The sequence below is a fragment of the Syngnathus acus genome, chromosome 13 (genome assembly GCF_901709675.1).
Source record: "Syngnathus acus chromosome 13, fSynAcu1.2, whole genome shotgun sequence".
Classification (NCBI taxonomy): Eukaryota; Metazoa; Chordata; class Actinopteri; order Syngnathiformes; family Syngnathidae; genus Syngnathus; species Syngnathus acus.
Window position 1 is genome coordinate 4,339,186 of NC_051098.1, and position 24,083 is coordinate 4,363,268.

Genomic DNA, 24,083 nt, shown 5'->3' on the forward strand with positions numbered 1-24,083 from the left:
AGTAATCAATTATCTGTTGTATGTTATACATATGTTAGCAATATTTATTTTATTTTGGCTTAATTTGTATATTTTGTAATAGAGGAATCCAAAAGTAATTAAAATTATGCAAGTTACATTATATTGATATTATGGTACTTGGATTAATTTACGTCCTACATTATTTAATAGGTAACTAACGAGTAACAGTACCGGAATGCATTTTAATAGTAACCCTCCCAACCCTGTAAATGTATGAATGCATGCATGTTTCAATATCCCTTCAGGGAGGAGTGAGTGACGATGTGTCCCTGACGGCTTACGTCGTCGCCGCCCTGTTGGAACTGGACACCGACATTAAAGTGAGTCAGACTTAATATCTCCGGGTCCCATTAAAGAATAAAAGAAGGATGCCTCGTTTGGATGTGTTGATCGTCTTGTACTTTATTGCCACCTCCGCACTCGCAACCCCGTTCTCTGTTGTACCCCAACCCTTTACCGGATCCCCCACACTTCACCACCAGGGGCGCTAGACATATATGGCACAGTATATTCAGATCTGCTGTGAACACTACAGACGTCACTCCTATTTTGCAAACAGTTGACTGCAAACCTCCTGTGTTGTTTTTACTGGGTCTTCATTTTCAATGTGGCAACATAGGTGGATATTTTTGTGTTAATCACACCTTGCCTGCTGTGTTTTTAGCTGTTCATTGTTTACGCCCTCCTGGCCACGATTCCCTCAGATCCTCTTCAAACTTTCATAGAGTATAACGCAAGATGCTTATGGTTGTAAATGTTAAATGCGATATCACTGCAAGAGTGATTGGTATTTGATAAAATTGGGGAAATGTCATAAATCTTTTGGTTATTTTTGTATTTGTTCAACGTTTCTGCTGGTTACATCAAAGTTAGCCATTTGATTTCTTTTCAACTTCTAAGCATTATTTTTCACCAAATTAACAACAGGTTGGTGACAAGCTGTTGTCAAAATACTACAATATCACACATTACAGTGACTTTACAACTTTAAATTTATCAATGCACTTTCTTGAGCAAATAACCACCAATAACCCATCTATAATGGAAGATGAATAGACTTCTTGAGCCCATAGTCTAAAAAGGCGAGGTAACTGTGAAGCGTATTTGACCCACAATTCCCAGAAAGACAGCATAGCTTGTAGTTTCATTTGTGGAGGCAGCACTTTATCACAAAGCCATTAAAAATAACACACATGCACACACACACGCGCGCGCGCGCACATACAAGTACTCAATCTTGAGTACAGTGGTCACTGATACTAACTGCCGATACCACGACTACTTTTATACATAAACCCAACCCCACCCTAAAAAAAACACTTGCAGATCATTTTAAATAGAGACCTATCAATCCATTATTTCAATTTTCCTTAACATTTCATGAAATTAATGGGATTTTTTTCTTATTCTTCTAATTTCTAGTGCCTGATTAGAAAAATGGGGGAACAATACCTGTATTGGTACCGTTGAGGTTACTGATGTCTTGAAATAAATAAGTCTGGGATTGGTATCGGTACCAATTCCTGGTATCAGTACTCGCCCAGGCTTAATTTTGTGTATGTGCCGCTTATCAGGATTTAATGCTGTTTGTTCACGTTTTGGCTTTAAATTGGTGTTCCCTATTACTTGACAGTGGCTTCGGATCTTCACCCAGTTTAGCTGCCAATTTGTGAGGAGAAACTTTCTCAGATTGTCATATAAATTCTCACTCAAAAAGATCCATTTAGCCGTCATTTTGTGAGCCCACCGTTGAGACCTTAGATTTCTGTGTTTGTTTTATGACAGGATCCTGTGATCGAGAATTGTCTGGGCTGTCTGAAGGAGGCAACCAACCAGCTGGATAACTTGTACACCACAGCGCTGATGTCTTACACCTTCACCCTGGCTCGGGAAGAAGAGATGAGGAAGAAACTCATCACTTACTTGCACCAGCAGTCCAGTACAATGGGTACCTCACGTCATTACTCACAGGATCACTTTCAAATCTTGTTTCATTTTTGTTGCATGGAAACAGCTATATGTATGTGCAGGACTAAATTAAAATTTACAATCATTAACACGAGTGTAGCTCTGAAAATATCATTCAAAGCCTAGTTTTCTAGAATTGCAATTTTTACGCTGCCCTATTCTGTAGTTTCTATTGCAGTTGGCTTCATCATTGAATTGTTTGTTGGCTACCCCATGTGATGCAATTAGATTACTAATGTTCTTGTGACAGGGAGAACCCGCCATTGGAAGCGAGCAGGGGCCTCTGGGACAGGACTGGATTCTCTGGAAGTGGAGATCACCTCCTATGTGCTGCTGGCGCTCCTCTCCGGGCCTACTCTGCCAGATTTTGGTTTAGACTATAGTGCTAGCATTGTGTTTTGGCTCACACAGCAGCAAAATCCGTACGGAGGCTTCTCTTCCACACAGGTAGGAAAAGTTGCGAGCAGGATTGGAAGAATTTTCTACCATCTGGGCAGACTTCTTGACTCTGTCCTCCTGTATTCCTCAGGACACTGTGGTCGCCCTCCAGGCACTGGCGAAATACGGTGCTGCCACTTACAGCGTTGAGGGCAGGACTGTAGTGACAGTGACATCATTAGGAGGTCTGAACAAGGAGTTTGTAGTGGACCAGAGCAATCGGCTCCTGTACCAGGAGGAGAAGTTGAGCGATGTTCCCGGGGAATACGCCATTAAAGCCGAGGGAGCGAGCTGTGTTCTGGCACAGGTATTACATCACCTCTTGCTTTGTATCTGTAATTGTATCCCAGAAGGTAAATATTGGGTTAATACTCAAGAACTATGTGTTAGTTACCTAATGTTAGCCATGCATGATTGTGGTTCCAAAATCGGAGCCCAGATACTCAAGGGCTGACATAAGAGATCATTTCTCGTTTACCTCATTCCATTGCTGTGGTGATACCATTAAAAAACACCCAAAAAATATAGAACACTTTACATACTCAACAGTAAATATTATCCCATTTCTGCAGTACTCGAAATATGACTAAATTGGGTTGAATTAAAAGAAATGCTTTGCCTATGGAAAACAACAATCGGTAGATCCCTATTTTATCATATTATGGACCACCAAACCAGGAACTGAATTATAATAATTTACTGTTTGTGCACTGTCAATTTGAAATATTGTCCTGTTTTTTTAATTGGAAATGGACATTAGTTTATCATTAAAGGAATTCTTAGTTGCATATACAGTATCGTATAATAAATATGTAAGTAAAAAAAAAGTTTTTGCTTAGAAAGGCCCTGCAAAAGGCCCTGAACAAATGACTTTCTTAGGGTTTATTACTTAACCCTTATTAAAGCTAAATATTTAGGTTTATTTAGAACAGATTGAACATTGAGGGCCATGTAGTGATTTGATTCCTACTACACCCCTGATGTTTGATAGTCTTGTTTAAACTTTGTGCATTTGCGAGATAACGGTGTTTTTTAAGAGCATATTGGTCCTGTCACCTTCCAGATTTCCATGCATTACAATATCCCCCCTCCTCCTGACTTTTCCGCCTTCAACATCTCAGCTAACACCATGTCAAAGTGCAACTCTAGCAAGCCGCAGCTCATCCTCTTTGTCCATGCCAGGTAAGTGTGTCTGAATGTCTTCTGTTTCAACACATTAGTCATTTAACATTTTGTTGAATAATCATATGCAGGGGTGTCAAACTCATTTTTTTCGCGGGCCGCAGTGTAGTCATAGCTTCTTTCGGAGGGCCATTATGACTGTCAACCCAAATAAATGTATGAGCACCTCATATTATATACAGTAAAAGCTACAAAACAGACTGACAAATAACTCGTTTTCAAATCAGACGAGTAAAAACTGGTCAAATATTTAAAAAAAAAAGATATTATTAAAAGTGAAGAAAATTTGCAATTCTAGTAATGACACACGAATTTGATGCACAATTTGTCTTCGCGGGCCACATAAAATGATGTGGCGGGCCGTATCTGGCCCCCGGGCCTTGAGTTTGACACCTGTGATCATATGCACACAAAAGCCCTTGAAAGCATTTTGAGCCCATTTGTCTGTAATTAATGGATGCTGTGTCCCTTAAGACACATCATAAAATCAACCATAAAATCAAGAGTTGAAGAGTAAAAAATGTGTTTGCAGTTACCAAGGCAGGAGAGAGGAGACGAACATGGTCATCGTTAACATCAAACTCCTGTCGGGACACATTTTGGAAAAAAGCTCTGTGGAGTCAGTGAGTTCTTTTTTGTTTCCTTCAACAATCAAATATCTGTATCAACTGTTATCATTTGAACTACGCTGAGAGCAGTCTACTGTGTGATGCTCTAGTTAAAGAATGACCGCTCAGTGAAGCGCGTAGACCTGGATGAAGGTTACATCAACATCTACTTGGACGGGGTAAGAACGTTTTTTTTTTTTTTTCCATCTATTAAATGTACTCAATTGAAAGCAAAGTGGGTCTTCCTAACTTAAAAAGCATTTCAAACTGAAGCACAATGCAACCACTATAATGTGTAATCATTGCAACAAAGCCCTTGCACTCTGCCAAAGTCAGAGTTAGGCACCAAAGTTTACAACAGGCATTTGATCCATGACAATTTCCAATGATGGCATTTCTATTACAACCTGCTGATGACACTCTGTGACACACTCTACGCTTGGTGGCCACTCCGCTGTAAAAATATCTTGTTTGAAGCCTGTTTGCAATGGAATAGTACTGCTGATCAATTGTTGTCCATCCATCTATCCATTTTCTGAAATGCCTATCCTCACAAGGGTCACAGGTGTGCTCGAGCCAGCTGACTTTGGGCTGTAGGCGGGGGACACCCTGAACTGGTTGCCAGCTAATCGCAGGGCACACATAGACAAACAACCATCCGCATTCGCACTCACACCTAGGGGCAATTTGGAATGCTCAATCAGCCTACCAAACATGTTTTTGGGATGTGGGAGGAAATTTAGACTCCTAAATTGTCCTACCATGCATGTTTTGGGGATGTGGGAGGAAATTGGAGTACCCAGAGGAAACCCACGCATGCACGGGGAGAACATGTAAACTCCACACAGGAAAGCGGGAGTCGGACTCAAACCTGGAAGCTCTGCATTGTGAGGTGGACGCGCTAACCAGTCGATCACCGTGCCACCTCAATTGTTTAATTAGGAAATCTATTAGTTCATTTATGTATCATATAAATTTAGTTTTTTCAATATTAATTTTATTGGAACCAGCGAATGTATTGATCCATTTATGTGTCATGAATTTTGCTGTTCAAACCCTTGTTACAGAAGAGCAAGTTGTGCAAAAAGAATTGAAAATTGGACAGTGCATTAAACAGTTTAAATAAGTCAAATTAAGTTCACCTGTAAAGAGTAGAGTTGTATCGCGCCCCTCTGTACATTTCAATGCATGAAGTTGCTCCGCCTGTGACTTATCTGACAAGTCGGTAATGTAGAACGTAAACTGCGGTCTGATGGGCACATTTTCATGGCGGGGCAATTGTCTACTTCAGCGAGGTAGTGTATTTGGTAGACGCTATACCTTACTGCATGTTCCTGCCGTGCCCCCTGGCTCTTCGGAAAATTTGTTTATGGCGCGGGTGTTGTGAAGCACCAGCCTGGGACAATCCTTATGAATCATTGTAGAAATAAATTTATTGAATGAGGTTGTGGGTTCGATTCTGGCTCCGGCCCTCCTGTGTGGCATTTGCATGTTCTTCCTACGTCTGTGTGAGTTTCCTTCGTGTTCTCATTTACTCCCACATTCCAAAGACATGCATGGTAGGCCGATAAAGGGCTCCCAATTGCCCATGGGTGTGGCGTTGAGTGTGAATGGTTGTTCGTCTATATGTTGCCTGCAGTTGGCTGGCAACCAGTTAAGGGCTTATCCTGCCTACTGCCAGCACGCCTGCGACCCTCGTGAGGATAAAGCCGTTCACAAAATGGATGGCTGGATGTAGTGAAGAATCATTTTCATCTTAAAAATATCTTAATAGCACTCCCGTCATTTTTTCTTGGGGGGGTGGGGTCCGTACAAGGACACACACTCTGGAGGGAAAGGCGGTCTCCAACTGCCCGCGTCACATGTACGGCCTACTACATCAAGCAGTTTAACGGCCAATGTCATGCATGGACCCCACTGAGTCTATTTCTGTTACCACAATAGCCAAATAGCCCACAATAGAAGCGCAAACCCCTTCAGTGGAGTGTGGTTTCTGTTTGCAGCTAAAGAAAGGTGAGACGGTGCTTTACAGCATGACACTGGAACAGGACGTGCCGGTCAGGAACTTGAAAGCAGCTGTGGTGAAGGTGTACGACTACTACCAGACAAGTAAGATCCTCTTCTGTTACAATGTCTGTCCTATTTCTTAATGTAATTTTATAGGGCATCATTTTATAACATTTATTCTTGTGTGTGCTGCCTTACCTTGTTCTGTGATGAAACTTGAATTTCCTCTCTCCGGATCACTTATGATTGTCTTAATCATATTTGCAGGTGATGTAGCTGTGACAGAGTACACATCCCCCTGTGCAGAGAGTAAGTCACATGGATCTTGTTTATCGTATACTGTAGTGGAAATTGAAGCCCCAAAGTCAAACAACAGGAAAAAAATGTTCCAGGCCGTAAGAAATGCATTTCATTCAGAATAACCTCAGGCTGTGAGTTCCTGGAGATTTGAATAATGCCCACCGTTTTAAAGTACAATCATATCTGCACGCTCAGCGAGCACTTAAATCAGACAGCGTAAACACACGAAACAGAAATGATAAGGGGTTAAGCTGCCGAGTCTACTCATGACTGTAATGAGCTGATTTCGATACAGACTCGCATCACATGGATTCAATGTAAAATTTGTCATTTTGGCACTACATCTACTGCTTTTACATGGATGGATGGATGGATGGATGGATGGATGGATGGATGGACGGACGGACGGACGGACGGACGGACGGACGGACGGATGGATGCGATCTATAGAAAATATGTTTGATGTCAAGGTTCCACGCTTAAAATTGAATTTCAATAAAATTAAATTGTAATAATTATCAAAAGGGGATCATTCATTTTGGTTACGCTCTGCAACATATACTGCGTGACCATACATAGTAACCGAAGAATAATGGAAATTATTTTTGCGTTCCAGGTGACGTCATCAACAACCTTTAAATGAACAGAGGAGACAACGCAGATCAATATCTGGAAGATAAGATGTTCCTCAAACTTGGGAGATGTGTCTTTACTTACTTTTACTAACGTTGATGTTTTGATTTTAAAGGGAATCTTGCGATGGCAAACAATGTTCTTTGCCTCTCTGTGTTCCTTTATTTTAAAAATCTGAATTTACTTATTAATTCTTGCTGCCTCACCTCAACACTGGAAATCTTTTTTGAACTCTTTTAACCCACTGGAACCATGAAAATCAGACCGTGCTCTGTAACACTTTCAATAGGATTGACTAATTTTAGTTTTTAACTCAAAGTGGAGCAAGATACATACAAGGTACCAACAGCTGTATAAAAAAAACAATCTGTAGGGAAAAAAACACTGATAAAACAAAAACAAAAAAACAACATTATGTATTAGTGGAGGTATGGGTGTTTTAATATTTCTGTAGTTTTCTTTTTTAAAGTAGATTACATTCATCAATACAGTACCATACACAAATGTAACAGTCATGAAATAAAATGGAGAATAAAATAAACAATGGCATTTATTCATTTTGGGAGCATACTTCCATTCAGGCACCTTGCACTCCGTTGTGACCTCATCATCAATGTCTGGTGACTAACGACCTTCTTACACAGTCCTGCTGGTGAACATGCTGGTCATGTCAGCAACTCCTTGGCCTGCCCTGCAGGAGGGCGATATGGAGGCTGCCGTGTCCTTCAATGATGCGGCTCTGCAAGCATTCCCCCTCTTGTCTAAGGCAGTGGTCCCCAACCTTTTTTGCACCACGGACCGGTTACGTGTCAGAAATATTTTCGCGGACCGGCCTTTATATAAATAAATATATTTATATATTTATTATTTAAATATTTATATATATAAATAGGATGAAATAAAATGATACGACTGGCATAAAAACAAATATAAACCACATAAAAATAAAACGTTGAATTAGTGGGAGCACCGAGCTCTTTTCTCAGAAATGAGCCGTTCCCATCTAGGCGTAATCGGAGACAATGACACCCGAAGTGGTTAAGGTTTGTCTTTAAATGCAGGATGCTTGGTCTCCATGTGCCGAAGCAGGTTTGAAGGCTTCATTGCCTCGTTAGCTAGCCTTTCGCCACATATGCGGAGTGCACTTGGCGCGTCAGAGTCACCTGTGGCGATAAATCCATATTTTAAGTAGGACTCCAGAAATGTTCTTTTAAATGCAGCTTTCCTTTTCTTAGAAGTCGTAGCCTCTTCTTCTTCAGTGTCCTCATTGGACGTTTTTCCCTTTCCGAAGAAGCTTTCCAAACTTCTCTGTTTCTTGCTCATTTTTGCTTGCCTCGCGGGCTTGACTGTGGTGACATGTCACGTGACCGAGACGAGCGCCCTGTGTCAAGAGTCCTTATTTTTCAGATGCACCGACAGATGTAATTGGGAGAGATTCGCCAAATTTTTTATATTTTTCAAAATAAATTCTTACTCATTTTTTCTAGCTTTGCGGGCTCGACTGGGGAAACATGTCACGTGACCGGGACGAGCGTCTTAACCTGAATGAATTGATCGTCAATGAAAAAACAAACAAAAAAAAAAATTATTATTATTATTATTATTTTTTTTTTTCCTGTGCGGCTCCGCGGCCCGGTACCAAGTGACCCACGGACCGGTACCGGTCCGCGGCCCGGTGGTTGGGGACCACTGGTCTAAGGAACACATTTTGTGTTTCATAAGCAGATCCTTCTTCATTCTTTGCCCTTTCAATCACATTTTGTTCTTATCGGTCTATATAAAAATATTTGTAGAAATCCGTTTTTTTTATCATTCGATATGTTTGGAATACAGTAATCCCTCGTTTTATGCTGGGGTTATGTTCCGAAAAGAACCTGTGATAGGGAAAATCCATAGAAACCTTTATTTTTTACCATTATTATACATGTATAACATTGAAACCAAAGACCAAAACCTGTTTTCAGGCCCAAGCATTTGTTTAACAAAGAAGTAAATGCTTTCTTACAATTAACTACAGTAAAATAATAATTTTAATCAATACGAAGTACGTACTATATCGTACAGGGGTAGGCAAAATACGGCCCACGGGCCACATCCGACCCTTTGTGCGTCTCTGTCCGGCCCGCATGAGGCCAATTGTAAATTACATTTGATTACAACTTAATTTAAAAAAAAAATCTGTCGTGCGTGCAATTCAACTGGTCTGCTTTTATTTTGAAAGGCGTCGCACTTCCGTGTAGCTGTGCGTGAAGGTGAACAGCGTGAAGTAATGCCCTCAAAATGTGTGCTGACCCTCAGAAAAGAAAAGTTGACAAGGAGTGCCGTGTTTTCAACAAGACATTGACTGCCAAGTATTTCTTTACAGAAATGAAAGGTAAAGCCGTGTGCCTGATTTGTGGTACACAGGTCGCTGTGTTTAAAAAATATAATTTGAGTCGCCACTACACGACCAAGCATGAGGAAAAATACATCTGTCTGATAAAGAGCGCGCAACAGAGGCTGATGCATTGCTAGCAAAGCTGCAAGCCCAACAAGGACTTTTTATCAAACTTCACACCCAGAGATGCAGCGGTTTTGTCATTTGAGGAAAAGTTAAAGAAGTTAAGAATAAATTGTACTGATTAATTATTGTTTTTTTATTTGACCTGTACACCACAATTTCACACAGCTTAATATAAATATAAACAGAATAGTTGTATTCTTCTAATTACCAGTACCAGCTATTTAAAATAAATGATTTAGTGCATTTTACAATGGAAGAAAATTCAGCAGGTTTAAGTTATCGTAGGTGTGGCCCTCTGACACAACTCAGGTTTTTCATGTGGCCCCTTGTAAAAATCCAATGCCCACCCCTGATGTAGGACAAATTGTGACTCACGCTTATTTCACTGCGCCTCTGACTGTGCCGCTGCGGCCTGACTCCAATCTGTAGTGTATTTTTCTTCTGTATCCATAACACAATGCACTGTGAAAAAAATCAGTGAAGCAGCAAGGCCGTGAAAAGTGAACCGTGATATAGCAAGGGATTACCGTATTTTCCGGACTATAAGGCGCACCGGACTATAAGGCGCACCTTCATTGAATGGCCCATTTTAAAACTTTGTCCTTATATAAGGCGCACCGGACTATAAAGCGCACCATTAATGCATCATGTCAGATTTTTAATCCAAATCAAATCATTCTCCATTTTATCTTTTTTATTTCAACTTCAGGTGCAGCAAATTACTTTATAATCAGAAAATAATGATCCATGGTCTTTTTGATTCATGATTCATAGTCTTCAGTGGGCCACTTATGATTGATTTCATGACACAATGCTTCGGGCCAGTTTAAATTTAGGAATTTGGTCCATATATAAGGCGCACCGGACTATAAGGCGCACTGTCGGCTTTTGAGAAAATGTTAGGTTTTTAGGTGCGCCTTATAGTCCGGGAAATACGGTACTGTACCTGCCTGTCTTTAACACGTGGTTAGATCTAATGATCGTGCGTGCGTGTGTGTGTGTGTGCGTGCGTGCGTGCGTGTGTCTGTGTGTGTGTGTGTGTGTGTGTGTGTGTGTGTGTGTGTGTGTGTGTGTGTGTGAGTGGTGCGTGTTTTGTGTTCATTTAATGTCAACATTATGATACTACACAGCTGCTTTGATTTCCTCCTCATTATTCTACTGAGTGCCCAATGACTACTTACTCACTAGCGAGAACTGAACCCACCCCTAACTTGAAAACATAATTCTTGATTAAATAAAAACAAGCCCACCAGGAAAAAAATGGTGCGAAAGCCTAACCTCTGAAAGTCAGGATTCAGAGATGGTTTCTTCAGAATGTTTGATGTAAACTGCAAATTTTGTTCTTTGAGAGGCTCCCATTCTAGCCTGAAATACACACCTAAAAATAACAGACGTTTGCAGTCAAAGTGGCAATGTAAAATAGCTACCCTCTGGCTTCAGCTATGAGGGGGCAATTGTTAGTCCTTTCATATAAATGTCCATGACTGAGGGCTGTAATGTTATGCCCATATGTTGTTTTCCGTGATGCCTTCATCTTGCCATGTGGAGCTTGTGTCTCTCATCTCACCAACTGCTGTTTTTTTCCCTCTGCTCTACACGTGTTACTTCTTTTAGCTTTACAAAAGACAGCTATCTGTTATTCAAAACAATGTGTAACGTCTACACCAAAAATGACTAAGTCATTTGAATAATGGATGTCACAGGATGCACTTGGGCATCAAAACCCCATCAGTCACATGTTCTACTGATAAATAAAAAATGGGTCAAATAAAAAAACATCATCCTTGATCAAATACACACATAATTACCTGAAAAAACTTGTCTCATATTCATCTTATGTTGAACAAATATTTTTAATATTCTGTGGCAAAACATTCTTTTGAAGGGCAGTGTTTATGGTAATCATACAGAATACAATTATGATCAAATCAAATAGAATGATGCTTTAGATTTTTGAACAGTACTGTATTTTTCTCTAGAAAAATAAAACTAGACAAATATCTCCTTTCATAAATATAGGGGTCAATCCTTTGTTTTTTTTATAAAAGGGAAACCGTATTCTACACATGACATTCAGCTGGGGTCCGGAAAAAAAAGGGGAGGGCAGAGGGAACAAGCAGAATTGGCAGATCAAACAAAACACACTGAGACATAAATCCAACTTGAGGATTTCAGGTTTCAGTCATTCTCATTCACTGGCAGCTTTCCAACTATGGGGATGTGTGCGACTAGACAGGTGAACGGGCAGTGTGGTGGATATATATACACTTGTCGGATTCAAGTTGAAAAAAGCCCCTCAGACGTGAGAGTTGCCGGCCGAACCAAACGCGGTGTGTGTGAGAACAGGTCAAACTGAAAGAACAACTGCAAAGAAAAATGAGGGAATGAAGTTTGATTGCAAATAACAGCACGTACTAGCTTTGTGCTTGTCGCGGTATGTATCAACGAGGACCCAAATGTTGGGCAGCAAAGCTTGTGAGCCTCTCAAAAATATGTAATTATAGAAACAAAAAAGGAAAACAAAGCACTGTGGAATAGTCCAACCAAAATGAAACGGTGTCCAAAGTAGCAGAGCAAAATTGGGGATACATTTCCAGCGACAGCAAACAAGACAGGATTTATCAGACTTGACTCAGCAAACAAACGATGAACCGACAAGGATTGAGAGGAACCAGGGGAGAGTGATTACTCCCAGTGGCAACCACTGTTTACACTACTTTGTGTTTCTACAGGGGTGTGGTGAGTCAGGTACGCCAACATTTCTGCATTGATTGAGGAGGAAAGGCTTGCTTTCATGTGTACGCACAGCTTCATGCAATTTTTTGGTGTGTTTGGCATTTTCTTGAGTTAGCTGTATGCTGTGTTTTCAAGATTCAAGAGTTTTTATTCGCCATGTTTGAGCGTGCCAAACAAGGAATTTGACTTCGGTACATCACAGCCTCTGTTCAACATTTAGGTGACTAACAACACTCAGGACAAATGAAAAATGACAAATATTCTCAAACATCCCCTGATCTTAAACTCCCAGGAGGGCAAGGAAAAACTCAAAACTCCAACTAGGGGAAATGAGAAACCTTGAGAAGAGACCACAGATGGGAGGGTCCCTCTTCCAGGATGACCAGGCTGCAATGGATGTAGAGAGGACACATAGTACAAACAGTGTAGACAATTCAAAAAAAAGGTGTGGAGAGCAGGATGTTATTGCACAGCAATGACTCTGAGACTCTAAGAGTGGTGTGAGTTCATCAGAGCAACAGCCTGGGGGAAGAAGCTGTTTGCTGGTTTTGGCGTACAGAGCTCTATAACGCCGTCCGGAGGGGAGTAGTATGAAAAGTTTTAATATGAAAGCCACGCAAGTCTTTCTATATGAGGCCCCAGGTAACTAAAAATAAGAAAAATGAAAAGACAACGATAAACACCTAGATGAGGCAGAGAAAGCCGATTGGTTGACACAAGGTATCGAGGAGATGAGCACAGGTGGACAGAAAAACCAACAGGCTTGAAAAACGTGATAAAATAAAATCTAATCAAAACCTAAGTAATAAAAACCCAGACAATGGCATGACAGTGGTGTTGCGGTGGTGATTTTAATAGACCTCTTTGATAGCTTGAGAAGTATATTACACCCTTCAGTTTGGTCTTTGGTTCTGTTTGTCTAAAGGAGGAGCAAAAGCTAAAAAAACAAACCAACACTGTTGAATTTTCAGTTGGAGTCAGTCACACCTTGACTTGCTCCACATCTTTTCCAAGTTCGATGATGAGCGTGTTTGCGTTGATGGATAAAAAATGACAAGCACAGCACTATTGGCCTTCTCTTTTCTAAGCAAAATCTGCTCTTATTGTATGTTTGGATTTGACTGGCTTCTTGCGCTACTCTGGTACACGATTGCACTTTGTTTCATCAGCCACTGCAGAAGTGCAGTAAGGAACCGGTGGGGAACTCAACACCCCAGTTCCACCTCCAGGCACAAACACTCCACAAGCCAACTTAAAGAGTAGTAGGTAGAGATGCACTACTTCATTTCGAGGAATACTTTAATACGCCGCTATTATCTGCTAATGACCTGTTTAGCATTCAAATAGCCTTGCGTTTGCATCTCATTTGATTGAGACCGAAATGCTACATTGCGGTAAGGAAAGATCAGCAGGAATTAACAGCCTTCATAATGTGGGCGTGTCACTTCCCGTTACTTATTGTTCAAGGTCAAGAGACAAGGGCAAGTGTTGCATCTCAATCAGCCTCCTCAGAGAGCGACACCGCCTCGCGCATTTTAATGACAGCGTGAGTAATCTCAACACGCCTCCTCACTTGAAACTAGGTGCGCTTTAAGAGGCTTTAAGCGGAACCTTCAGAAGACTTCAAAGGGCTGAAAGTGAACAAGTGTCCCAAAGCTCACGTCGGCACATCAGTCACTGCGCCACAAGCTGAAGCTTTGGATTGAGCATACATGTTCAGACATCGTTTTGGAGAAAACTGACTGCCACGTACATGTCTGAGTCTGACACACATTTTTAAGGTTATCATTTATATTTGAAGCCCTTTTATACCCTGTCCTTCCCGGAATATGTGATGAAAAGCAAAATGCTGTATAATTATCTCATCTCTTTTTTTTATGTTGCAATTGTCCTGCATCCAGTGTGCAAGATTATATTAATTCATTTCCTCTGACCTTTAGTTCACAGTTAGATTCAGCACTGGGGGAACATAATCATACAGAGTTTAAATTATTCTTATTATTCTTGTTTAGGGAAAACACTGGAAATTCCATATACTACACCAACCGGCTACATTGTCCTCTGGTACAATCACAGTCCGCTTTAGACCAAATTAGAATGTCTCGTACCTTCCTGGGAAGTGCACTTACAAAAATAATCTATTATTATACTGCCACAAAATGTATATACATTGTAATAATTATTTGTAAAAACATGAAACTGTATGATGAAGCTCTTTGTCAAGAAAGTGTGGAATATATTACATATTTCGTTTCGTTTATTTCAAACGTGGAAAAAAATAAGATTACTGTACACAATGAAAAGACATGACAAAATACATGCATATACATATATATATACACATACAGACATACATACATACATATACATATATATACATATAAAAATATACATATATATACATATACACATACTACATATGCACACATACATACACACAAACTAAAAGAGTAGCAATGAAGATATAACCACAAAGAAACCATAAATCCCATTCACATGCCTGAAAAGGAGTGGGAAGAAGTATAATTTATTTAATCCCACCCCCTTTTAATAATCCCTAAATACCCAGCCATAAATCATTTTTGCCTCAGTTATCCCAACAAAATACTAAATTACTAAATTATCTCCCACCTGCTGCTCGCTAGACACTAAACATGTACCTACACAATATTAATACGTACGTATATCTCACACACAGACATTTAACATACATACATACATACCTCAAATACAACACAAAGATACCTGAATGATAAATCTGATATATATATATATAGGGATGGATGGATGGATGGATGGATGGATGGATGGATGGATGGATGGATGGATGGATGGATGGATGGATGGATGGACGGACGAAGCTTACGGCAAGAGACGAGACAAGATCGATCAGCAGTCATTTAAAACAAATGCAGTGATATATTTTTTGGGGGGATATTTCTCGTTTGTGGGGAAACTGGAATGGTTACATCACAACAACTACCCATTTTTGAAAAAATATTGAATCTTGTGAGGATAAGCAGTACGTAATATGAACGTATTAATGTATGAATGGTTGTGTTAGCTTAACAGGTAAAGAAAGACAACACACAAGGAAAGACATTTTTGGACAAGTATTTATATCATGTTTTACACCATGTTGGTAATAATACTCTATATTTTTCAGTGATGAGACTACTGCTGTCAGTATTGGATGCTTGGCCTAAGAAAATGAGTCAGAAAGGAGTAAATCTGAATAATACAGAGAATCTACAATGTACGAGGACTTTTCCAGATAATCCTTCTTACCAACGTAGCAAGAGAAGGTCTTTTTGAAGCGGTCAAAGATGAACCAGCATTTCTTCAATGCTGATCGTGCCTCCCATCTTGACCAGATAGCCCTTGCACATCTTCTCAGTGTGGATGGTTTTTACAAGGGTTCTATAGCCTACGGAAAGCTTAAAATATGTACATAGCATGATAAATTAAAAAAATACAATTTATATAAATGTACTTAAAACATTTCTATTTTTACATTACATTACATACGATATCAGACATCTATATACATATACTATATCAACATTTTATGAGCCCCACTTTAGAGAACAGTCAATACATTTATCCTGCAGCTTTTTACCATTTACAGGAAGATGTTTATGATATTCATCACAGCTAAAAACAGTCATTTGATATGAATGATGATGACAAATAGTCATTGGCTCTCGAGATCATTCAATAGAGTCTGATTTGATGGATCTAATTACAGTTTCAGGCTGTTCAATAGAAGAACATTTTTGAAAGGGTGTTTCTGAATTTTGATTATATGTATATATGTATACATTGTATGACCAATAGTGGTTTCTATTAGGGATATTGTCTTAAAACCCTTACAAACACGCATTAAAGTTGAAAAACACCAGATGTATCTTTTTTTTTAAAGTGACCAGACATCAAGCAGCAGAGACTTCATTCCAGACTCTGTCAGAAGTCCATGTCTGTAAAGCTCAGCTATCAGTTTGGAGGCCAGGCCATTTCACACCACTCAATTCCAATTACATCTCCTTTTACTGACCTGAGAGAAGTTCTTGGTCCTCAAACTTAAGTTCCTTCTCCCCCAGCTGCAGTTGATGGAGAGTTTCATCTTGCAGTCTTTTCTCTGCTTCCCCTCTTTTCCACTCTTCCTCCATCTGATGGCGAGCCAAGCTCTCCTGTTCCTGAAAGAGAGCTATTTCATTCAATACTCTTGACTAGACTACACTTTGAAAATAATTCAATATATACTTCTTGAGTCTGTTGTCCTTGTGCTTGTCAAAACACTATTTGCATATTAGCTATTCATTTTGACAGGTATTTCAACACTGTATCAGCACATTCAAGGCACAGAGTGACAAAATCGACTGATAAAAAGGCCAATAAAAATGAATGAAAGAAGTAAATTGCAATATTGAATCATTCGGCCTTATTGATAGCATTACTACAAAAAGTCATCAATCACCAAAATCTGATTCCAAACAATCACATGCACGATCGCATAACGCCCGTGTTGTAATGGCACTTACCCGAAACTCAATAAGTCTTGCTTTCTCCATCTCTTCAATCTTCTGAGCCTCCGTTCCTCCAAGACTAGAGGTGAAAACAAAAACACAGCATTTGAATTCACACTGATTCGAAGATATTTGGGGTTTTATGCATGCTTTTTCTCTTAGAAATCAGAGTAAGGGTGGCAGTGTGTGATTTCAATATATTCAGGTTTGTACACGAGAATTTATGTTCACTCGGGCAGGTCACATTTTCAGTGATGCAGCCTGAGGTTGGAAATATGAACATTTTAGCTCCCCTACATATAGTAGGGTCACATTTAACATAAAAAATTGGAATTACTTGGAATGTGAGGAACTGGACTTGTTAATGCATCATATGGTGTACGAAACAGTGGATGTGTCAAAAACTAGCTTAGAATAAGGGCTGATGACTTTACTTTGACATTTGGTCTCCAATGCGCACTTTTAATTAGTGCACAAATGCTATTAAAGTTATTCAAAATATTTTACCAGTACGGTTTTGTCTTGTGAGCTTCAACAAAGCTGTGAACAGCGGGTTCATTTGGGAGCGCTCTGCAGTGAACACTTTTGTAACACAGTACACAAAGTGCTTCCAACAGATGGTCCCCAAATTAAAACATGCAGATAATGTCTTTAAATGGTGGGGAGTCTGGGAAATGGTGCCTGTGGGTGCTTTTGTCTGTGTGCCTGACAGAATTTGTCATAAAATGGTTAAATGGAATTATTCAGAATCCGAGGCTTCTCTTTCATTATTAATGAATGTGTTGACATAGCACTGCCCATGAGGGAGTTATAGTGTATACTGATGGCATTAATGGTTCATTACTCAAATATTCACCAATTCCAATTTTTTTCAAACCTATGCTCTGTTACAGTGCTGCCTAATTGCTGTTTTGTGCATTTTCTCAAAGGCCTTAAATGCGCAGTCTATTACAAAAATAGTTCGATTTTCTGCCATCAATTAGTACAAAGAAACAGTCATTACTATTATGACTTGGTGAGGGTGTCGTGGGTACCTGGACAAATTATCAGGTGAGCAGGCGGAGTTGTTTCCTGTGGACACGCTGGTGTCCATACTGTCAGAGCTCTCTCAGCTCAGGGTGTCGTAGGCCTGCTCTCCGGCTGATGCCGGATGGTGATGCAGGATGGAGTGTTGGACCAGAGGAGGGGGGCCTGTAGATTTGCGACTCAGTGCGGGACTGTAGGTCATTATTGGGGAGTAGGAGGGCGTGGAGGTGATGAGGTGAGGCTGCAGGACAACAATGGAGAAAAAACAGTTGCACAAGAGATGTGGCTGTTTTCAAATCTTGAATCTTGAATATAAAGACACTCTGATTAATTATGTCAGGAAAAGACTACTAGAACAGCTGATAAGAAAAGAAAAAAGATATTATTATAAGCTGTGTCTATAGAGCTCTTGGTTCTAGCATTGACACATTCACAGAATGGATAGAAAGTGTGATTATACAAAAAGGCAACAAACATATCTTTATTTGCAGGGATTATAACATTGATATATTAAATCCAAATAAGCAACGAAATATTGATAATTTTTTTAATTTAATGCATAGCCTGAGTCTCTTTCCTACAATCACTAGACCCACTAGAGCAGGGGTCACCAACTCCGGTCCTCAAGGGCGCCAATCCAGCCTGTTTTAGGTGCAGCCCTACAACAACACACCTGATTCAAATGATCAGCTCATCAGCAAGCTCTATTAAGGATGATAGCGATCCTGATTATTTGAATCAGGTGTGTTGTTGTAGGGCTGCACCTAAAACAGGCTGGATTGGCCCCCTTGAGGACCGGAGTTGGTGACCCCTGCACTAGATTATTATCCATTATCTGTACCGCTTGTCCCCACGGGGGTCACGGGCGTGCTGGAGTGAGATCCCAGCAGTGATCAGGCAGTAGGCAGGGGACAACCTGAACTGGTTGCCAGCCAATCGCAGGGCACACAGAGACGAACAGCAATTCGCACTCGCACTCACACCTAGGGACAATTTGGAGTGCTCAATTGGCCTACCAAGCATGTTTTTGGGATGTGGGAGGAAACCGGAGTGCCCGGAGAAAACCCACGTGGACCCGGGGAGAACATGCAAACTCCACACAGGGAGGGCCGGAGGTGGAATCGAACCTGCACCCCCCTAACTGTGAGGCGGTCGTGCTAACTAGTGCGTCACCGAGCCGCCTAATAATATGACTCAAGGAAATGTTAAAAGTAGCCATCCAGATCATTACATAAGTTAGTAATCACACAAAAAATCTCCTCAACTACGGAGTGAGTGGTAAGCACCAAGTGATTTTTTTACTAGTCAAATATGTGTATGAAAAATGAAATACAAATAAAAAATATATAGTATACCAATGAAAAATATTGCACAACATTATTATTTGAAATATATATTTTTTCAAGTAAAAACTTAAGCAAATAACACCAGATGAAATAGTTTTGAATAACATTAATTTGCTTACACTTGTCACCAAATGTCACTAGTAGGTACACTGGATTGGTGAAAGAGAGTCATGTGTCAAGTCTTTCTCAATAGAATATAGATTGAAATCAACAGTAAATATATGCAAACAAAAAGTTTTGGCCAAAAGGTATCTCTGTTTAATGAAATAAGTACAATAAAAAAGTTGTGTTAAAAATATAAAGTAAAATTACACCCAAATTTTACTTGTATGTAAATGTAATGTCATAAATGTAGCTTACTACCCGCCTCTGATCCCTCACTGGTAGAATAATATCCTTGGATTTTGTGGGGGGGGGGGGGGGGGGTTGTGTCCACAGTGCAAAAGCAGGGATATGCTGAGTTTAGGCTAGTGAATTAGATTAGAGATTTGAGTGCCCGTGGTTCCCTATATTCCTTTGTGGTTAGTACTTCTAAAGGATTTCAAGGGGCGTTACAAGTTCCTGTTACTGTTAGTTTTACATTTTTCGATAGCTTTGTTTTAAAGCATTTAAACCTTGTTTGTCCGTCATTGGCTCATCAGATAGCATAAATAGAGCTGTTTTGGTTGCCATCAACAAAACATAGGTAACATTACATTGTATATCATGATATTTTGTGTTGTTTTGATCTTTAGTGTTTCTTTTTAGAGGACGTCTACCGTGAAGCAATGCATGAACTGAAATGCCTCTGTCTCTCTCTCTGTCTGTCTGTCTGTCTGTCTGTCTCTCTCTCTCTCTCTCTCTCTCTCTCTCTCTCTCTCTCTCTCTCTCTCTCTCTCTCTCTCTCTCTCTGTGTTTCTGTCTGTCTGTCTCTGTGTCTCTGTCTTTCACTCTGTCTGTGTCTCTGTTTCTGTCACTCTCTGTCTGTGTCTCTGTTTCTCTCTCTCTCTCTCTCTCTCTCTCTCTCTCTCTCTCTCGCTCTCTCTCTCTCTCTCTGTCAAACATGCAATGGCATGCACTAGCTCCATCTACTGTATACCACGGGGCTCTCAGAAGGTGCTGAGGGAGCAGAGAGAACAATGTTTGAACTACAGCAAAACACAGTTCCCATCAGCTCCAAGATCAAAGGAACTCAATTACCAACAATCGGCTGTAATGAGACCAATGCTGGGACAGCTCGGTTCCCTCAAATTGCAATGTTATTATGAAAGACTGTGGTGGAAAGACAACAGTAATCGAGTAATATGGGTTTCTCCAGATGTAATCTCATTGACTCTTTAGGTTTCTCTAGGCAATGCTGGTTGAATTCTCATAAAATTTCACAGGCAGCCTTTCAGTCAGCATGAAGGAATCTCATGAATACCAGCCATGTTCATTGAAGGACAACTCAGATTAGTGTCACACGAGCAATCACACTTCACATTTTTTTCAGCAACAATGTTTGAATATAGCGTTAAATTAAACCACTCCAGGAAAATAGGATAGCACTAAGTTTTGGTTCCCTGCAGACACAGTGCCTGTTTATGTTTATTTATTCACTATTTGTTGGCACTACACATAAATCTAAGCAATTTTAACAGTTTTTCTTTCTTTTTTTATTTATGAATACTCTTACGCTATTAAGGTTACTTTTCTCACATACCCAACTAATCTCATACTGCACATCTACCTCCTTACAATTACTTCACATTGTTTTTAGTGGCAAGTACTGTGTACTAATTTCAGTGCCTTACATAAATACTGAAGTGTGAGAAACAGCAATGTGTACATACTCTGTTAGGTTAGACAAACTCATGTACTTTTTCATGTTCATATATGTATAAATTCTCTTATTTTTGTCTATAAACATAACTGCTCAATCAGAACATGGATGCAGCACCCAGAGCTTTGTGGCCTCCCAATACACATGGGCACAGAGAGCGGACACAACACACACACACACATACACACACACACACACGCACACACGGGGGGGGGGGGGGGGGGGGCGGTAACCTCCCAATACACGTAATAGGTACCAAATGGTCAGGTGACGCTTTCCCACCTTTTCCGGACAGTATAAAACCTTCTGACCTGGAGATGGGGCTTTTGTTTCATTTGCTGCCATGCCTCGTGTACTGGCCGCCATTAAACAACCCACGATCTTGCCAATAAAGAACCAACTGTTACTCCACATTTTTGTTTTCCTTGTTCAACAACGGACATCTCAAACAACACGCAACAATACAATGGCATACTGAACATTAGAAATACAGTAGATGTGTTTCTGATGGGCACTACAGTGCAAATATACAGTATTGATGTGTTACAAAACTGGTGGTGGCAAATCAGTGATCCGAATTGTGATAAGTGTGGTCAAAGAACATTGCAGGGATTTTTGTTTATTTTTTTCCATTAAACTTACCCTGAAAAGCATTTTGAAATATAGTTGCTATGCCATCTGTCAGGTTCGGTTTTTTTCTTTTGATATTAAGATACACAATACAAGCCTAAATGCCAAAAATGTAAAATGCACACAATTAAAATATCAACTAATCACTTTATCAAATTAACTAAAGTTGTAGAAGCCCAGTGAATGCAAATGCTGAATGTCTTTGTGATAATACATTTTAGAGATTCTCCATGCAAAATGTCGTTTAAGTAAAACTATTACATTAAAACAGATTGTTTCTTGATACTGTACAAATATTAAATCAGCCTACAGATCTTCATTCAGACTTAAATTGATTAATTAATTGATTCATGTTTTTTTATTTGCAAGTAAAATTTATGTTAATTACTTTTCCACTTTAATAACAAATATGTCAATTTACACTGTATTTAACATTTTGTCTCGCTCAACCATCACAGGCAGTTATTAAATTAAAATTTATGTTAATTACTTTTCCACTTTAATAACAAATATGTAAATTTACACTCTATTTAACATTTTGTCTCGCTCAACCATCACAGGCAGTCAATGATAATATCACGGGAAGAAGATGTGAAATGTGTGTCAACGGTATCAGACTCTAAATTTGATATTCTTCCACACTCCCTAAGTGCCAATGTAATTATCACCATCTCAGTATCTAACATGCTCATTTGGCTTCATGTTTAAACTAATTAATTTGAATTTAGTGTGTCTGTTTCTGTGTGTGCACTTCTGCGTGAGTGTGAGCCAGCTTGCCGTTCTGCAGCTTTTCAGAATGAACGCTTGAATTATTATGATGACTTGTTTTGACGCTCTCTCGATGCCCAGTTCCCCATCACAAAGAAAGTGACTCAATCTCCTCAGGGAACACTTATCAAAACAATAAGCCAGGCATCATTCAAACACAGCCTTGCACATTTAAACAATTTCATATGTCCCCTTGCTCTTGTTTTTTTTAAGCCTTATTGTTTTTTCTCTATCTTTTTTCTCTCACCCTTTTAATCCTGCTCCTACTGAGGGATTCTGTTCAACTCATTTCATTCAACATATACAGCGCTTAAGCAACAAAAATGTTGAAACAAACTCTTGTATATTGGAGGCAAAATGGGTTGGAGTGCTGGCACTGCTGTGCACCCCTGCCTTTGTGTTGCCAATCCTTGTAAAAAGTTAATGTAAAGCAGGATTCACAAGGAGCAGCTGGTGATGAAATTATGGTGTAACTGATGCCAATGTGCCAGAGTAGAGGAGCGAGTGCATGGCCATCTGCGGCTTTGAAGGAGGCTTTTTCCTTCCCACGATGCACCGCTGGAGAGGGCTCCTGTACACTTGTACAGTACACCCTAACAGAAGGAGGGCAATATTGCACAAAATGCGGGCAATCGTTCTGAAAATGAACTTGGAGTTAAGAACATTTTTGAAAAAGTGTTGACTTTGGTGAACAGGTCATTTTTAGATTATTAACACTTCCCTGAACCATGTTTCAATTTGACTCCTGTACTTAATTTTTAGTAATGATAATAAACATTTAATTTTGAATATACACACACACATATATGCACGAACACACAGACATGCACGCACACACACGCACACACACCCACCCACACGCACACACACACGCACACATCATTTTATATATATATATATATTCAAAATTAAATGTTTCATTCAAATCAAATCATTAATTTGCGATAATTATACATTTTTCTGTGGTCGGTTTCATTCTATAGCATCATAAGGAATGTGTTAAAGTTTATTGAACAGATGGGATGCAAATTTCTTGCAGGGGTATTGCACATAGCACCCGGTTCTTTTTCTCCGAGACCCGGTATGATTACGAATTAATGCGAGACTAAAGAGGCGCATCATGCATAATAAAAAAAAGTGCACTGTCGGCAAAAATAGCAAGACACACACTGTAAACAATGGGGGTGTAAGAGCTCGGAGGGGGAGGCCGCAAAAGCCATGGTGGTAGGAATGCCAAAAACATGTTTTTGAGAGGGGTGAGCCAGTGTTGCCTATTACTATAGCAACAGGCAGACTAGGCTGCTTCAATCGGCTTTTGGTTTGTGGGGGAAGCTGAGGATAGGCAGTGAAGCTGGAACCAGGGAGCATGCAGTGCTATCCCGGTTTTACTAATGAGCGGAGTGAGACTTGTTTGGCCTCAGCCTTTCTGTACGGCGTCAACCTGTCCTTCCTGTCACACTGCTCCCAATGCCCTTGAGCCGCCCGAGGGTCACAAGACGCGGAGACAGAGCTGACAACTAGCAGCTCTTTGGGGGGTGGGAAGAGTACGCATGCATTTCTACAAGCTTGGCTTCACTTTTATATGCATTT

The 24,083-nt window shown here is 40.0% G+C and overlaps 1 protein-coding gene across 2 annotated transcripts in view; it reads left to right on the plus strand.

Annotated features, from left to right (window-relative positions):
* The window catches only part of LOC119132968 (alpha-2-macroglobulin-like protein 1), a 63,812-nt gene extending 56,114 nt beyond the window's left edge, over nucleotides 1–7,698 (plus strand). For both annotated transcript variants that reach the window (XM_037268554.1, XM_037268555.1), the window contains exons 27-36: nucleotides 267–341; nucleotides 1,807–1,969; nucleotides 2,240–2,436; nucleotides 2,519–2,734; nucleotides 3,491–3,609; nucleotides 4,142–4,232; nucleotides 4,328–4,396; nucleotides 6,221–6,326; nucleotides 6,492–6,533; nucleotides 7,141–7,698. In XM_037268554.1, the coding sequence (XP_037124449.1) occupies nucleotides 267–341; nucleotides 1,807–1,969; nucleotides 2,240–2,436; nucleotides 2,519–2,734; nucleotides 3,491–3,609; nucleotides 4,142–4,232; nucleotides 4,328–4,396; nucleotides 6,221–6,326; nucleotides 6,492–6,533; nucleotides 7,141–7,163 (1,101 nt within the window). In that variant the 3' untranslated portion in view covers nucleotides 7,164–7,698. The remainder of the gene's footprint in view (nucleotides 1–266; nucleotides 342–1,806; nucleotides 1,970–2,239; nucleotides 2,437–2,518; nucleotides 2,735–3,490; nucleotides 3,610–4,141; nucleotides 4,233–4,327; nucleotides 4,397–6,220; nucleotides 6,327–6,491; nucleotides 6,534–7,140) is intronic.
* Nucleotides 7,699–24,083: the final 16,385 nt, after the last annotated feature.